This window comes from Mus caroli, unplaced genomic scaffold, assembly GCF_978045245.1.
Source record: "Mus caroli unplaced genomic scaffold, Mus_caroli_1 scaffold_7, whole genome shotgun sequence".
Classification (NCBI taxonomy): Eukaryota; Metazoa; Chordata; class Mammalia; order Rodentia; family Muridae; genus Mus; species Mus caroli.
In genome coordinates this window covers 28,413,499-28,431,890 of record NW_028227262.1, presented here as the reverse complement: position 1 = coordinate 28,431,890, position 18,392 = coordinate 28,413,499, and the positions used below count along the sequence as shown (strand labels likewise).

General features: G+C 50.0%; 1 protein-coding gene across 4 annotated transcripts in view; it reads right to left on the bottom strand.

The window, feature by feature from the left end:
- Positions 1-2,133: 2,133 nt before the first annotated feature.
- The window catches only part of B4galnt3 (beta-1,4-N-acetyl-galactosaminyltransferase 3), a 101,094-nt gene continuing 84,835 nt past the window's right edge, over positions 2,134-18,392 (bottom strand). For 3 of the 4 annotated variants that reach the window (XM_085840025.1, XM_085840027.1, XM_085840028.1), the window contains 8 exons: positions 18,158-18,219; positions 16,216-16,987; positions 11,418-11,734; positions 10,470-10,623; positions 10,171-10,243; positions 8,361-8,514; positions 7,712-7,838; positions 2,134-5,176 (listed from right to left, as the gene is read on the bottom strand). In XM_085840025.1, coding sequence (XP_085696151.1) covers positions 5,068-5,176; positions 7,712-7,838; positions 8,361-8,514; positions 10,171-10,243; positions 10,470-10,623; positions 11,418-11,734; positions 16,216-16,987; positions 18,158-18,219 — 1,768 coding nt within the window. In that variant the 3' untranslated portion in view covers positions 2,134-5,067. The remainder of the gene's footprint in view (positions 5,177-7,711; positions 7,839-8,360; positions 8,515-10,170; positions 10,244-10,469; positions 10,624-11,417; positions 11,735-16,215; positions 16,988-18,157; positions 18,220-18,392) is intronic. The other variant, XM_085840026.1, reaches the window with a different exon arrangement.

Genomic DNA, 18,392 nt, shown 5'->3' with positions numbered 1-18,392 from the left:
TGACTACGTAGGTCCCAGGTGAATGAGGCAGAGGCCCAGAGGACCTCAGATCCAAGGGCTCACCACTGACTTTCTCGGTCTCTGGAGGTCAGAGTACCCTCATACAGAAAGAGGGCTCTCTTTCCGTCCTCCCACCACCACACACACACCAAGAGGGAAGGTCTATAGGCCCATAGGCAAGGGAGTCCTTGAAGAGCTGACAGGCCTCCCGAAGTACACACACGATGGGGGATGGGATACATGTGTAAATCTCCCACAATGCATGTACCATGGATGCTGTGTTGCATGCATGAGTCATGGATGTATCTGCACCTTGAATGCTAGGTTGTAGGTTCGAGCCTATACATGCACACTGACTGTTGGTATACAAATGTCAGCCTCCAACAGAATCTTCACAGTTGGTGCTTGTTTATAAGCATGCCTCCCCCAACCCTCAAGTACACGCACCACGAGGGCTGCTGGCAAGCTGGTTTCAGACTCCAATCAGGACATTCAGAGTGCTGGTTTAAAGCACGGGCCTCACACAGGACATGCACCATGAGCGATGTGTTACAAGCATGAGCTTCCCACCGTATATCCACAAGCTCTGGTGTGAAGGAATGGGCCTGCCACGGCAAATACATCATGAGGGATACAGGAGTCGGCCTTCCTCACTCTGTGCAGCATAAGGGCTGGGTTACAGGAACAAGCCTCCCACAGTCAGTACACATACCACGAGGGGGACTTAGTGAAACCTGTCCCTGAGACCTTTGCTCAGAAGGGGTGACTATCCTTCATTTCTTTTCTTTTTCTTTTTTTTTTTTTTTTTTTTTTTTTTGGTTTTTCGAGACAGGGTTTCTCTGTATAGCTCTGGCTGTCCTAGAACTCACTTTGTAGACCAGGCTGGCCTCGAACTCAGAAATCCGCCTGCCTCTGCCTCCCAAGTGCTGGGATTAAAGGCGTGCGCCACCACCGCCCGGCCTCCTTCATTTCTTTTGCTGTTTGCTTTCAGGCAGTGTTTCTTGTAACCCATGCTAGACTTAAGCTTCCTGTGTAACTAAAGATGACAGGTGTGCCACACCCAGCTGGTTTTTAGGCAGACCCCACCCCCACCCCCAGCTTGGGGTGGAGCGGAGGGCCTGTGTGGTTACTGTCTGTTGTGGCCTGTTGGCAAGAAAAAGATGGAGCTGTGGTGTCTACTTGATGCTGTCTAACAGCACAGCAGTCAGGCAATGCTTGGTCCCCTACTATGGTAGACAAGCCAGTAACAGCATCCATAATGCTCCCCCTAGGAGCAGCCTGGAAACTGCACTTCAGGGCTTCTGAATCACTCCATTCTTTACTTACATCAGCCTGTGGGCTGGGGGTAAATCCAGCCCCAGGAGGAGCCTCATCTGGCCCTGCCCCTGCATGACCTTTTGTCCATTTTCCCTGCAGGAGCTGGGTCTAGAGCCACTTCAGCCTTTGTCCCTGACTTGTCAGGCTAACTAGCATTTTCCACAGCCTCCAGGAGAGCTTCAAGGGCGACGAAGATACCCCTGCCTCTTGTCCACAGCACCAGAATTAAGGTGTACCTCTTTACTGGGTGACGTAATTGCACTTTGGTCTGGAGGCCCGAGCTTCTTCCAGCAGCAGTAATTGGGTCTGCTAAGGCAGCGCCTGCACAGCCTGCACACTCTGCACTGCCTTCTTTCCCTGTGCTCTGCAAAATGGAATCTATCTATAAAGATATCTGCAAATCCACCAAGTTAGTCTTGCTGTCTTCAGTCCTATGGGTTCTAGATCAGGCTGGTGCGTGGATACCTCATCATCTTTGTCCTCAAAAAGGCTCATTGTCATCTGTATGGTGACAGAGGTCACTGAGTTCTGGATTGACGAATACACACAGCCTTTTAAAGAATCTACTATAAACATACTCCACTTTTCACACTAATGATGTCTGGTGTCTCTTAGGTGTGTTCTAATAATACAAATGTTTGGGGCTGGAGAGATGACTCAGCAGTTAAGAGCACTGACTGCTCTTCCAGAGGTCCTGAGCTAAACTCCCAGCAACCACATGGTTGTTCACAACCATCTATAATGGGACCCAATGCCCTCTTCTGGCATGCATATGTTACATGCAGACAGAGCATTAATGTACATGAAACACATTAATCTTTTTAAAAATAATTTATTTTCATTTTATGTGCATTGGTGTTTTGCTTGCATGAATGTCTGTGTGAAGGTGCCAGGTCTCCTGGAACTGGAGTTACAGACAATTGTGAGTCACCAGGTGGGTGCTGAGAATTGAGCCTGGGCTCCCTGGAAGAGTTGGTCTTAGTCACTGAGCCATCTCTCCAGCTCTGAAACACATCTTAACAACAACAAAAATACAGATTTCCACTGGTGGGAAGGTTAGTGAGCAAAAGCCCTTGCTGCCAAGCCTGAGGAACCCCGCATGATGTGGAGGGAGGAGAACAGATCACTGAAAGCTGCCCTCTGACCCCCACCCTGCACTGTGGCATGCATACACCACATACATTCTAAATGAATACATTTAATTTTTCTTTTTCTTTTTTTGAGACAGGGTCACACCATGTAATTCTGGTTGGCCTGGAACTCACTATGTAGACCAAGCTAGATTCAAACCCCAAACCCACAGAGATTCACCTGCCTCTGCCTCTGGAGTGCTGAGATGAAAGGCATGCACCACTAAACATGGCTAAAAACATTTAAGAAAAAAGGGGAGGTGGGGGGAGAAGTAGAGAGACAGCCAAGTAGTTAAGAGCACCGGCTGCTCTACCAGAAGTTCTGGGTTCAAATCCCAGCACCCACCTGGTGACCTACAAAAACCTATAACGCCAGTTCCAGGGAATCTAATGCCCTCTTCTGGCCTCTTTGGGCACCAGGCACACAGGTGGCGGCACACAGACACGCAGGCAAAACACCCATATACATAAATTCTTGAAAAATTTTTGCCTAGGTCAAACATAACTAGGGAGGCCAACTCACACTTGCGAAGCCTTAGTAGGACATCTTCAACTCACACAGAAAAGATTTTCTTATGTTTATCTATTAGCCTAGGCTGACGTGCTCTCCTGACGTTCCTGTGTTAGCGTCTCAAGTGCTGGGATTACATCTGCACTGTTCTAGCTTGTCTTCCTCACTAGGACAGGGGGGCGGGGGGTGGGGGTGGAGGACTTTCTAGTTGAGATCAGAACCTGGTCTGCTGAGACTAGTAGACTCAGGACACTGCTGTGCCCTTCCCAAGCACAGCACAGAAAATGTCCCTTCTGCTGGCAAGCACCAAACCAGGAGTCAAGTCAGAAGGGAGGGGATGGATGGTCCTTAGCCTGTCATTGAGCAGACAGCTGAGGGACATGAATGGCTTAGGAACACCCCTGGCTCTTCCACCCAACCCTTTCCTACCTTGATTGGGCAAGAAGGAAACAGCCGCTTGTTTTCTAAGATGCTGACTTTAATGCCCTCTTCCCTCTCCCCACCGACGGCACTTTCCTCTCTCTTAAGGCAGATGGTAAGGAGGTAACAGACGTCAGACACAAGGCACTAGACCTGGGAGGGAGAGGGCAAGCAGGGTGGGGAGGCCCAGGGGGATCCTAGTCCTTAGGGCAGAACAGGAGGGCTGAGGCCACCGGCTCTGGCCTTCGAGCACAGTGCCCAAAGTTTCTGGTTTCAGAGAGAAGCCCGGCGCTCCAGCTGTTCTGCTGCAGCCCTAGCCTGCTTCCTGTGCGCCTTTTCTAAAGGGCAGAGGGCCTGAGCAGGTAGGAGAAAAAGCTCCTGGCACTCAGAGCCCACCACGTGGGTCCTGCAGCTCCAGATGCGGCCCTCTTGATTCACAGCATAGTGGTCAGGCTCTGTAGAGTGGCCCTGCTGCATACCCACAAGCCATACCCCTCCCCACCCCCTTCACAGACTGAGTTTAATACCCAGTGTTCAATGCACCACTGGTGAAGCAGCAGCAGCAGCAGTAGAGCGTCTCCAGCCAGAGAGGACCGGGATTACTAGTACAGCTAAGTAGGCACCATCAGGTGGACAGAAGGGGTTGCAGGCTGCTTCTCCTCAGAACTTAGCCACTTTCCAGCTTTTCCTGACCCTGTTCTTGTCTGTCCCATACCCTTTATCTGAGGGCCCGGTTTCACCTCCTTATTTCTTTAGGGCTGGGAGGCTGGGCTCTCTTTGCAGGAGGGCAGGGCCACAAGGGCACTAGGCTTGCAGTATACACATTTCCTTCCCTTCCTGACTCTCTCTGCTGCTTGAGTCCGTCCCCAAGTCTCTCTTAAGTAACTGAAAGGCTATTCAATGTCACCTTTGGTGATGCCTTCCTATTCTCTCCAGGTCTTACCTGGCAGGAGAGTCAAAGGAGAAGGGGCATTTCTTCTTCTTGCTTGACCTTGCTGGTTCTACACAGCCCGTATGTCAGACACGGGAGAATGGGCCCTCTGCCCACCCATTCCCACCCGACACCTCACTGCAGTAGGAAGATGCCACCAGTGTTGGGCTTCCAGTCTAGAGAACTCTCTGTCTGTCCGACTTGGGTTACTGGCCCGATTGGGTTAAGGCCAGCTGTTCAGATACCACCAGGAGAGATGTGTGGGTTTAGAAGGCACGGGCTGGGCCTGGAGCTGGAAGTACTCTGCATGGGACCAGCACCTCAGGGTGGGTCTGAGGTCTGCAACGTACAGCTTCACCCCAGACGGTGCTGGGTCTAGACAGAAGTCTTCATTCTCTGTTAAAAAATTACCCACATTCCCCCTCCCACCCCAAATACAATCTGTCCCATTGAAGTTTCTGGTTCACAGTCACTACTCCCTGTGAGGAGTGCTGGGCTGTGGGAATGCACCTTAGTGGACAAGATGGTATTCTAAGCAAGCAGGTGTTGTCTTCCTGACCTCACTGCCCAGCATCTGTCAACTTGGTGAGCAGCAGAGGAGCCTTGGTGCTCGCCTATCCCTGCATGAAGGGACAGTTCCCGGTGGATAGGGCAATTAGTGCTGAGGCTTCAGTTCCTCAGAGTCCCTCCTCAGCAGCAAGCAGGGCACTGGGGTCAACCGCAAGTCAAGGAGCTCTAAGCGGCTGTCCCACCCGGTGTCACGGCATCTTCATTTGGCGACGGTTCCACATGCCTCGCTTGGAATGGAAGTAATGGAAGAAGTTCCTGAGGGAGAGCCGCTCCACCTCCAGGCCCGCTTGGAGAATCCTGGAGGGGAGAGGGCAGTGTGAGCCAGCAGAAGCAGGCACACAATGGTACCCAGGCAACAGGCACCCAGGAGCATCTGGGCCCCTGAGGGACCCACCCTTCCACATGTTTGTCAGACCCTGCCTTCCTTTCTCTGGTTGCTTCCCTCAAGCAAGCCAGGTATAGTGGAGCCAGCCTGCTTGGGTTGCAGTCCCAGCTGTGTGAGTCAGAGAGCTGTCTTTCAAAGATGCTCTAAGAGAAGACAATAATTTTATAAATCTGTGTATTTATATATACACACTCATCCTCTCTAATTACACACACACACACACACACACACACACACACACACACACACACACACACACAGAGGAGATGGATTTGCATTTGTAGCATGCAGAACAGTTTCCAGCACACACCATTTACGTTTACAGTATCAGCAGACAGGAGAATCCGCCCACAGACTTTTTTCCTGTTCTTGTTTGTTGTGTGTGGGAAATCATCCTGTCACGTAACTCAGACTGGCCTCAAAGATTTTCTTCTGCCTCGCCCTCCTGGAAACTGGGATTACAGGTGTGGGTGCCACCCAGTGCTGGGGGGCAAAGCCAAGGTCTCACCCAGCCAGTCTGGGCAACGCTTTCATCTGCGCAGTCGGCAGTGGCGGGGTCTCTTTCCAAAGAGGCCTTTACTTCAAACTGGACTGCAGCTAGAGGGAACCAGAAGCAGCCCTTTCCTCAGGTTGCAAAGACAGCAGGAGGGTTAAGAACTATTTTGGAGGTCTGCACAAAGCACAAAGCCCCAGCACAAGGGGCATATGGGACAGAAACCGCTACACTGCGCTCCCATCTGCTTCGGGGTCTTCTGGGATGTGGCTTCCTGTGACTGTTATTTGACACGAACTCTCTGAAACTCTCCCTACCCCACCTTTAACTTTCAGTATTTCAATGTTCCCTTCTCTTCCCTCCAGAGGGAAATCAAAGGGGGTCTGGTTTTTAGGCCTTTGATGCTTTACAGGGGGAGAGAGAAGGGGGCAAATAATCAAAAAATCAACCGCCCTTCAAACTGGTTTCCCCTCTGAGATGGAGCACAGGAGTTTGGCGAGGAGGAGAAATGAGGCCTTGGGCAATGAGACCTGCCTATTATAATAACCCAGAGGTTATTATACCTTGCAACCTGCCTCAGGAAGTAGCATTGCCCCTGGTGCCTCTGGTCTCGTTCCTTTTTCCTTCTGTGGATACCCTTCTGGCAGTTAGAGGCTTGCTTTCCCCTCTAGGGCATATCTCAAGGTTGAGACCTCTCTCTTTCCTCTTGGGAACAAATTTCTTGAAAAAGGACTCAGATGCTAATGTGGGAGAAACTCCTCAGTGCCACCTTCTCCTCCTCCTCCCGCAGCCTGGCATCCCCGCATGGCCCTGCAGGGACATTTTCCTGGCCTTCCCCCCCATCCCTGCAGGGACACTTTCCTGACCCACCTGCTGAATGAATCTACTGCTCCCCTGAGTCCTCCCATTTCTCTCTTTTTCCTTTCTTATCTGGGGGAGGAAGGGGATGCGGGATTGAGGTGGGGGGTCTTGCTGTGTAGCCCAGGCTGGCCTTGAACTTAAGACAGTCTTCCTGCCTCCAGCTCCCCAGTTGAGTGGGGTTAGCAGCATATGCCACCACACTAGGCTAAGGATGCTAATATATGAGTGTATGCAAAGGCACAACATGTGCTGGGATATGAGCTTCAGTCTGTCTTAGTTCCGGACTGTTTCTCTCTCTGATGTCAGGAGCTCCTGTCTGCAGGAATGCTGCGACACCTTCCCTAACAATGAACCCACTAGCCAAATCACCTTCTCCTAAGTTGCTTCAGTCGGGTACTTTGTCACAATGATGGCAAGAGTAGCAAATAACACACACACACACCCCTACCCCTGTGCATATATTGTATATATACATTCTTTTCTTTAGTACTGGGTTTAATAGCTAGAACTGAGTCTAAGGCCACACTCATGCTAAGCAGGTGCTCTATAACCCAGTCCCCTCTTCTCTGAGATTATTACTTCTTTTCAAAACCCCCTCCTTCCTCACCTCAAGGAATCCAGACGCCCCTGGATATCCAACTGTCATTTAAGGATCCATACTTGCTTATTTTGCTGGCTCCAACTCACTCCTGACCTTTGGCCAATTTCCCAGCATCCTCTACAGCTTTCGGCCTCCCCTCCAGCAGCTATGGCTAGAAGGACCACAATCCCTGGCTGGGAGAATTCTCATCTTAGCCTGGGGGCTCCCCTGGTCCTAAGAACATCATTGTCATTATCTGGCTCCAGGCTCTTGTTTTACCCCTGACAACACAACCAACCACTCACACTGTGACACACAGTGGAGATACCATCCCCCTCTGCTGGATAGACAACCTGCGTGTCGGTGAAGCTAACCTCCTGAAGAGTGTACTTCCATATACTTTCTTGTGCCCTGGGAATCGGCAGCAAAGTTCTGTGGCCCTGGCCTCGCTGCCCTGGGGGCCCCTGGCACTGGAGCTCCAGCAGATCCCTAAAGGCCCTCCTCCAGGGTCACCTGTCTAGCAGCTCCCAGTCCTCCCCTCCCCAGCGGTCTCTGAACTCCTTGGTGTTCATGCCTCCGATCTTGTCCAGGTCGGACTTGTAGATGCCGAGCAGTCCAAATCCATTTACTTCCCAGTAGCCTGTGGGCAGACAAGACACCAATAAGATGAGTTGGACACTGGGATCCCACAGGCTCTGATGGTAGAGACTGAGGTGGCAGAGGCAGAGAGCTGTGAGCTAGGGAAGTCCCTGGCTTGTCTGGGGGAAGCCCCTCCCCACTCCCCCGGAAGACTTAAGATCAAACATAGCTATGACCATGGCTGATGTCACAAGCCGATTGTAGGCTGGCAATTAGGATGTGACCCCAGCAGCCCTTCTCATCTACTTCGTCTCTCTACCTTCCTGTCTTCCTGCGCACAGCATCCAGCACACAGCAGATACTGTATGAACATCAGATGACTGCATGCTAGGGCGGAGGACGGTGCCACTGCTCTGCCTGCTACTGTGGTTGTCAGTAGAGCCTGGGGTCTGTCCAAAGCTTAGACAAGACAGGAAGGCAGGATGGGAAAGACGCTGATATTAGATATGAACTTTTCCAGTCTTGGTGTTGGACGCCAAGGTCAGAGGGTATCACCTCCTCCCTCATCCAGGGCCAGGCTCACCCTCAGGCCACTGTGGGGTGGCCCCACAGTGCAGCCGCATCACCATGGGGGCAAAGGCCATCTTGCCCTCCACACAGTGCTTCCGGATGGTATCAATGATTCCTGCTGGAAAGTGAATGTGCAGGTCACAGAGGAAGATGATGCTGTGTGGATCCTGGAGATGGAGAAGGCAAAGTTAGCAGACCCCTGGACCAGAGCTGGGAGACTGGAGCGACTGACAGCTCACACAAAGCCAAACACTGGGCAAATTTCTACAATCTCTTTTAGCAAGACTTAGTGAATTCAGACTCCTCTCCTACTTTCTCTTTCTGCTGAGACAGAGTCATGCTAGCTTGCAAAGACTCAGCTGGCATCTGTGTAGTCCAGGCTGGCCTTAACTCAGGACCTCCTGCCTATCCTCCAGAGAGCTGGGATTACAGGCATGTACCAACGCCTAACTTTTGTCCCATGTTTTATGGAGTCTGAGGGCTCCAACAATGGGGAGGACACTTCCTTGTCATTTACTTAGTTCCCTGTAGAGCTGGGTCTGCAATGTAGTGTCAAGGATGCTCCTTGCTATGGTCTTGGTGTCTGCCAAGGGCTGTGTGATAAAGGCTTGCTTTCCAACCTGTGGTGCTGTGGGAACCTGTCAGAGGTGAGACTTACAGGAAGAATTTAGATCACTAGGAGGTACAGGATATTGAGCCCCTTTCTCTTTCACTTCCTGGTGCCATGAGGTGAGCATTGTCCTCTGCCATAATTCATGGCCCCACAGGCCCAAAAGCAACAGGGCAAGGTGACCATGAACCAGATGAACCTTTCCTCAGAGCTGAAAGCGTAGCTCAGTGGAAGGGAGCTTGCCTAGCCTGCACAAGGCCTTGAGTACGGTTCCAGGCATGACGAACAGTAACAAACTTCATCTTCATTTAACCCAGTGTGCTGATTGTTTTGTTTATTTTACCCCAACTCGACACAAGCGAGGGTCACCTAGGACAGAGGAAACTCGATGAAGAAAATGTCTCCATCAGACTGAACTGTGGGCAAGTCTGCGTGGCATTTTCATCATCCATGATTGTCGTGGGAGGGTGCAGACCACTGTCAGTGTTGCCACCCCTGGACGGTGTGAGTTGTATGAGAGAGCAAGATGTAGGACTAGAGAGATGGCTCTCAGTGGTTAAGAGCACTGGAGGCTCTTCCAGAGGACCTGGGCTGGATTCCCAGCATCTACATGGCAGCTCGAAACCATCTGAAATGGTTTTTAATTTAAAAAATTAAAATGAGGGCTGGAGAGATGGCTCAGCAGTTAAGAGCACTGGCTGCGTTTTCAGAGGTCCTGAGTTCAATTCTTAACAACGACATGATACAGATGGCTCACAACCATCTGTAATGGGATCTCTTCTGTCTGGCTCTCTGTCTGGCATACATGCAACTAGAGTGCTCATATCCATAAAATATGTAAATAAGTGAATCTTTTTTATAAAGTTAAAGCCAAGCAAGCTAGGAAGAGCAAGCCTATAAGCACCTTCCTTCCACGGGTCCTGCCCACCATCCCTCAATGGTCCACCGTGATCCAGATATGTGAACCAGTCACCCCTCTCTTCCCCAAGTTGCTTCTGGTCATGATGTTTATCGCAGCAACAGCAAGCAAACAAGGGCACTCAGGTTATCTTACGACAGTAATGAAATGTGACAAGCATAGTCCAATGTCCCAACCCCTGCCCTGCCAAGCAGCCGACTGCACCTTCCAACTGACTCTCTGTCTCCTAACTAGTCTCCTAACTAGTCTCCTAACTAGTCTCCTGATCACCCAAGCCCCCGGAGGCCCCGTTACCTTCACTAGGTCTATGCCAGCCTGCAGTCCAGCAGAGCGCTCAAAGTTTCCACGCAGCTTCAGGTACTGGTAGCTGCAGAAAGAGAAGAAATGCCGGATCGAGTGTAAAGATTCAGCTGTAGGAGCCCTGAAGGAAGTTGGAAGGCACACAGTAGAGACGGTGGGTGCTCCTGGGTTGTGGGTAGGAGCTGGCTATTGGTACTGGGGAGAGCTGGCTGTGGCTTCTGGTTCCACTCTGAGCAGTGGTCCTGGGACATCAGGAAAGTGAAAAGCCAGCTGCAGCCAGAGGTCTTCCTTACCTCCGCAGTCGGGACCTCTTCAGAGCCATCTCCACATCCATGTCCTCACTGCTGTAGTCCGTGATAATGACGCTGAAATGTGCGTCTCCAGTGACTTGGGACAGGCTCTCCATATCTCTGATGAACTGCTGCACCCAGCGAGCCTGGTTCTTCACTATCCAGGTAGGTCAGGCAAGGAGAAAACAGCAAGAGTTAAGGAAGGGCGAACATCTCTCAGCACTGACCCAAGTCAGGAGTCCCATCAACCTTTAAAGGGGACAAGGTAACCACAGGAATCCATTAGCACTCAGCACAGAGACCCTAAGAAGGGATGGGGTTCGCCAGCTACTGGGGCTTCTATAGCTCAGCTCCCTCCACACCCCCCAGGCGTGGCCTCGGAGACAGTCTTGGGTGGGACTCATCACAGCAACCCTGGCCAGCTTTAACAGGCCTGCTATCTACCCATCTTCTCATACTGCTCATCTCTTGTCCTGCCTGGTTACAATGTTACACGTTGTTGTCTTACATTTTCCTTTCTCATTAGAAAGACTACTCTAGGGCAGGAGGTGGGGCTCAGTGCCTTGCTTAGCGTGTGGCAGGCCCTTGATTTGATCTCCAATACCACACACACACATGCACACACACACACACACACACACACACACACACACACACACCCCACCACCACCATCATCATCATCATCATCATCAAAATAAATCCCACTCTGTATAATATCCTCACTCTTCTTTCCTCGACAACAACCCAAGTTGATGCTCACATCCAACCCGGAGACCTACACGACAGAAAGTACCAGCCTCAACTCAGCATCACATCTCAGTTCCACTGTTTGCTAACCACACAACAACGTTCAATACGTTTTCTTCTGTGAACCCAGTTGAGAGATCAAATCAAGAAAACAGACCCAGTGTTCATGGTGGGCACCAGGACCCCACCCAGCTAAGGCTTACCTGGCACAATAAAGTGGACCACAGCTCGATGGTTCCAGGAGAAACCTTGGGGCCAGCAGAGCTTGGGCTCTGGATCCTGGGCATTCAGGACATGTCTGTGACGGCTGTGTGGGCTCCAGACCAGACCCTGCAGGTTCCGAGCTTCTGTGTCCTCCCTGCCCGCGTGGTCACCTCCCCGCCAGCCTCGAGTGGACACGTACTCCGAGAGCCGTACCAGGCGTTGGCCATCCAGCAGTTCAAGCTCCAGGAAGTAGCGCCCGCCGCGCAGCCGGTCCTGGCGCTTCTCCACATTCACGATGCGCTGCAGCTGGTATCTCCTGTGGCACAGAGGGCAGCTAGAGTGAGCGGAGGGCATGTGGTAGAAGTCTGCAGGGCCAGTTGTCAGAGATCCTGGTTCTTGTCTTTGCTTTGCCATCGGTTAGCTGTAGAGGCTAGATATACAGCCTACCTAAGCCTCGCTGCCTCCTCCGTCTAAAATGTTGCTCCTGAAGCACAATGATCATTGAGGCCTTCAAAGCACTAAGGCTCACTGTACAAGCAGTCTTGGTGATAGACTCCTTGAGAATCGGCCCACATTAAGAAAAATCATCAAAATGATAGGAATTAATACACCTTCGGGAACTCTGATCATTAATGGTCTCAACCCCCCTATCAAAATAATAATAATAATAATAATAATAATAATACAGGCTAATAGAATGGATTAAAATACAGGATCCAGGGACTGGAAAGATAGCTCAGTGGTTACAAGTGCCTGCTGCTCTCTTTCAGAGGACCTTGAGTTGGGTGCCCGGTGAATTACAGCCACCGAGCTCCAGAGGACCTGCCAGGCTTTTCCAGACATGGAGGGTATCTGTAGCCACATAACCCCCACCCTCATTGACATACAACTTAGAATAAATCTTGGGTCTGCAGAGATGACCAAGAAGTTAAGAGTACTGGGTACTCTTCCAGAGGACTTGAATTAAATTTCTAGCACACACAGCAGCCCACAACCATATGTAACACCAGCCACAGGGGACCCAACCCCTTCTTCTGGACTCTGCAGGCACTGTACGCATGTGGTACTTGGACAAAAGAGTCATATACAAAAAAGAAAAATAAGGGAAATTTTTTCTCTCTCTTTTTTTTTAAAGATTTATTTATTTATTTTATGTATATGAGTACACTGTAGCTATCTTCAGACACACTAGAAGAGGGCATCAGATCCCATTACAGATGGTTGTGAGCCACCATGTGGTTGCTGGGATTTGAACTCAAGACCTCTGGAAGAGCAGTCAGTGCTCTTAACTGCTGAGCCATCTCTCCAGCCCTTTTTCTCTTTTTTTTATGAGACAGAGTTTCTCGGTGTAGCCCAGACTGCCCTGGAACTCACTTCATAGGCTAGGTGGGCCTTGAACCTAAAGATCCGCCTGCCTCTGCCTCCTGAGTGCTGGAATCAAAATAAATCTTAAACAACAACAAACTCTATTCATCTATTTGCTGCCTCTAGGAAGCTCATTGCTCCATCAAACAGAGATCCTTATGGTGCAAGGATGGCAAAGGTGTTCCAACGGAATGAACCAGAACAGAGGTGCTGCTGTGATATCCAAAAACATAGACCTCAGCCCAAAACTCATCAGGAGAGACAACGGTCACTTCACACCGATTAAAGGAAAACTCCACGAAGATGATACGACAGTGTTACACACAGTCAACCACAGGGGTGCTCAACACAACAACACCCCTCAGAGGTCGATCAATGGAGAGGGATGAAGGAACCTGGAAACACATCAGGCATTTATAGTCAGCTGGTCTGCAACAAAGACAGTAGAACACACCTTGTCTGTGGGACAGCTTCCTCTGAAACCAGGAACTGCGTGTGCAGAGGGATAGAACCATGCCCACAACCACGCCCACATTTCTCACCACTCAAAACTCAACTCTAAATCTCCAGGCTTAAACATCTCTATTTAGGACCAGAAAGGATGGTGTTGCTAAAGAAAGCAGCTGGTGATGCTTCAGGACATTGCTCTGAGCAAAGGATTAGTAAGTGTGAACCTCAAAGCACACAGGCACCAAAAAGCCAAAATGAGCAAGACCGTCAGATAGACGGAGCACACATGCAGGTGGACAGCCTCTACAGATGTGGAGGGAATCTTAGTGGAGCTACGTGTCCCTGTCCAAGCAGCGGCGTGCCAGGCCTTCGTGTGGGAATCGAACTCAGGCCCCTAAAGTTTTCACAGTTAATGCTCTTACCCGCTGAGCACCTCTCTACCCGAGAACAAATACCTTTTAAAGAAAACAAAGTGTACAGCCAGGCAGGATCTATATTCCAGGCCCACAAGACTTGGTCTCAAAAAAACCTCTCTCTACCCCACCCCTCCCCCCGTCCCCAGGTATATGCCTGTAATCCCAGAATTTGGGAGACAGAAGCAGGAGTTTTGTGTTAAGAGTCTGAGGCCAGTCTCACCCTCACAGTGAGTTCCAGACCAGTCAAGTCCACATATAAGAACAAAAGACCAGGCATGGTAGCATATGCCTAATCCTAGCACTTAGGAAGAGGACACAGGAGGGACACACACACACACACACCCACACACACACCAAACAAAATAAGCTAGAGAGATGGCAGCTCTGTGGTTAATAATACTTGTTCTTCCAGAACCTAGGTTTGGTCCCCAGCTCCCACATGGTGGCTTACAACCATCTGTAACTCCAGTTCCAGAGGATCCAGCATCCTCTTCTGGCCTCTGAAGGCACCAGGCACATACACGATGTACTCACATACATAAAGACAAACCACTCATACATATAAAATAAATCTTTTTAAAATGGCTAACAAGGGGGCTGGAGAGATGGCTCAGCGGTTAAGAGCACGGACTGCTCTTCCAGAGATCCTGAGTTCAATTCCCAGCAACCACATGGTGGCTCACAACCTTCTGTAAGGAGATCTGATGTCCTCTTCTGGAGTGTCTGAGGACAGCTACAGTGTACTTACATATAATAAATAAATCTTTAAAAAAAATGGCTAACAAGTACATAAAAAAATTCAGTGTTACTAATCATCAGGATAAAATCAAAATGACACCATTTCACCCTGGGAAAGACTGACAGCTGTCAAAATGACAGAGTGGCAGTCACTAGAGAGGATACAGACAAACAAGACATGTTGGTGGGAGTGTAAGTTAGTATAGCCACTAAAGAAAAAATCAGGGTGGTTCCGTTAAAAACTAGAACTGGAGCCAGGCGTGGTGGCGCACACCTTTAATCCCAGCACTCGGGAGGCAGAGGCAGGCGGATTTCTGAGTTCGAGGCCAGCCTGGTCTACAAAGTGAGTTCCAGGACAGCCAGGGCTATACAGAGAAACCCTGTCTCGAAAAACCAACCAAAAAAAAAAAAAAAAAAAAAAAAACTAGAACTGGAGTGACCATGTGATGCAGCTATCCCAGTACCCAAAGGGACTGGCATCAGTATGACTAAGCCATCTGCCCTCATGTGTACACTGTAGCTCCAGTAGCAATCGTCAAAATTTAAACCAAAATGTTTATCCATAAGTGAATGGGTAAACAACATTGGTTTACGTAGAGAATGGAATATTATTTCGCCATAAAAAAGCAGAATCTTTCAGAGCAATATGGATAGGGTTGTAGAACAGATAATTTAGACACGGAAAGACAAATACCACGGGTCCTCATTGCTATTGTCACAGCAATAACGCTATCCCACAGAGTAGAACATTACTACTGTTCCCAGAGCCTGAGAAGAACAGATGGGAGGGAGGAACAGGGGCAGGACAATTAACAGGTACAGGGTGCCTCAGATAGGCAGGATAGCGCTAATGATCTATAGCACACTGGAATAACATGGTGGGATGGATAGCTGTTTTAAAATAATTGGCAGAGGGGACTTTTTCTCTCAGGCCTCTCCAGCTGCTCTGGAGGCTGAGGCAAGAGGAACTCAAGCTCTAGGCCTGGGCTACCCTGTTAATTCAAGGCCAGCCTCCATAACTGACTGAGACGCTATTTCGAAAAGAAAGAGCTAGAGATATAGCTCAGGAGGGCAGCACTTGCCTGGTTGGTGTGCAGACAGGACCTGGGCTAACATTAAGATAATGGATAAGTCCTAGAGTTATTAGACACTAGTGGGAGCTGAACTCTATTGTGAAAGTCCTCTCTCTCTTTCTTTCTTTCTTTTATTTAAAAGAATTATTTATATATTTTATTTATATGAGTACACTGTTGTTGTCTTCAGCCACACTAGAAAAGGGCATCAGATCCCATTACAGATGGTTGTGAGCCACAATGTGGTTGCTGGGATTTGAACTCAGGATCTCTGGAAGAGCAGTCAGTGTTCTTAACCGCTGAGCCATCTCTCCAGCCCCGGGAAGGGGCTTTTAAAATCAGCATTTTGTACATGCCAGCATACTGGGTTTAATAGTATGCAAATTTTCTCTGAAAAGATCTTGACTGATTAAAAAAAATGAACATATAAAAGAGGGGGGGTATGAGGGGTAGGAGGGAGGGGGCACAATATGACACCTAATAGGGAGGGGGAGGGAGAGCAGAGCTCTAGTCGTGCCTTCTAACCGCCATCTGAGGCTGGGCCTTATGTTTTCAGCCCGCTCTGCTTGCTTCTCTCTTCCCAAAGCTCCTTCTCAGAAGGCAGACGCCAGTCTACCAAGCCTTGCTAGACACAGCTCCAACCTTCTTACACCCTAGAATACCAGCAAAGGTCTGCTACACTCCTGCAGCAGAAACCCTGCTTCATGGCAGTCGTGAGGGCAACGGCATACCCCTGCCCCAGCCCTTTACCTTACCCCCGGGTCCTCTGGCTGAGCTTTCTCAGGAAGACCCGTGTGACCTCCAGGGCCTCCTGCTCCGGAAGCAGCAGGTTGCCCGATGTGTTACAGTTCAGGTCGATCCAGTCGGTTCTCAGGGCTTGGAAGTCGAGGTTCTGAGCGCTGAAGGTCTGGCCCCAGTTCACCACTGGGTCAAACATAGGCACATATTCGAACACCTCACTCATATCTTCTTCCTCATCTTCCCCCTCTTCCTCCTCCTCCACTTCTCCTTCCTGGTCCGCCGCTATCACCACGTCCTCCTCAGGACGCCAGCCCCTGCTGGGGGTTGGAGGCTCTACCCTGTCTCCCCTTCTCTGCTCAGCAATGAAGGATTCCACTTGATTCAGCCACTGGGACTGCTCAAGAGTCTTCCCAGGACTGTCACCAGTGGGCCTGGCTCTCTGGATGAGAGACAGGTTCCTCTGGGCCCCCTGGTCAGAATGAGACAAATCTCGGCTGGGCACAGGGCTAGTTTTCCCCGTCCTTTTCTCTGGCCGCTGGACTGGGATGTTGCTTGTCCTGGTTGGAAAGGCAGTTGTAGAGTTCTGTTTGGAAAGAGGTGCTACTGGGCCACTCTGTGAGCGAGCCAAGAGCTTCCGCAGGTGGTAGTCAGTGACACCCAGCCCCGGGGTGGATGTAGTCTTCTGTTTTCTCCCTTGTTTCCCAGTATTCTGGTCTTGGGAGGTGGGGATTTCCTCTGGTGCGTCTTCATATTGGGATTCTTCTAGAAGGCCATCCTCCAAACCTGCTAATAATAACAACCATTCAGGAGTGTTCAACTCTTCCCGGACAGTCACACATGTGACATATGGAGTGGGAGTGGGAGGTCATTGTTGGGTGACCCTGGATAAGCTATTCTACCTCAGTTACTACCCCTAGTTTTTTGGTTATTTACATCAAGACTGACAGGCAGCATGGGGGTATATGCCTCTAATCACAGCACTTGGAAGGTAGAGACAGGAGGACCATCACAAAGTTTTTTTGAGTCTAACCTGGTCTACATAGTAAGTTTTAGGCTATCCTGAATGCAAGCATGAGACCTTGTCTTAAAAGCCAAAAGCATGGGCTGGTGAGATGGCTCAGTGGGTAAGAGCACCCGACTGCTCTTCCGAAGGTCCAGAGTTCAAATCCCAGCAACCACATGGTGGCTCACAACCATCCGCAACGAGATCTGGCGCCCTCTTCTGGAGTGTCTGAAGACAGCTACAGTGTACTTACATATAATAAATAAATCTTAAAAAAAAAAAAAAAAGCCAAAAGCACATATGCTAACAAGGAAAAGATCAAAACAAAACAAAACAAGGGCTGGAGAGATGGCTCAGTGGGTAAGAGCACCCGACTGCTCTTCCGAAGGTCCGGAGTTCAAATCCTAGCAACCACATGGTGGCTCACAACCATCCATAATGAGATCTGACTCCCTCTTCTGGAGTGTCTGGAGACAGCTACAGTGTACTTACATATAATAATAAATAAATCTTTAAAAAAACAAAACAAAACAAAACCAGTCCCCCTCTCAGAAGGTTGTGTGTCTAAAGTACCTCACTGGCATCAACAACATTTAGGCCTCAACAAGGGGCCTCAGCCATACCCGGTGCCTCATGAAGTAAGGCCACAGCAAGACGGGACTGCTCTATAGCATGCTTCCCAGTAGTGTACCAGAGCCAGGGGTCCTCACAGCTACTCACACCTCCAGCTGCCCCAGTGAATGAAAAAGCTCTACCCTCTACGTGGCTCTGAAATGGAAGGTGCGGGTGCTGCTCCCTGTTCTCAGATTGTGAGGAGGAGATCAGTCAAGGGGATTTGTATGCTTAGCTCCTCAGGAGCAAGACTGTATGGCTGGAATGTTCCCTAGAAAGAGACCGCCACCACCCGAAGCTAGGCAGGCCCTGACAGCCTTTGCCAGCATTCTCCGCTCTACCTGGCTGCTCCAGGCCATGCTTCTCTGGCTTGTCCATCTTGATATATTTCTGGAAGCTGGACCTGGAGGAGGAAGGGACATGTGGACAGGAACCAGACTCCTCCAGGTTTTATCAGGGCAGTGGAGGAGCCGGGGAGGTATGTTCTGTGAGGGTGTATCCACACATGCACACGAGGAGGGTCCAGGACCCTCAGTGTGGATCGGTCCCTCCAGCCTGGGCAGCTGTCCTGACTCC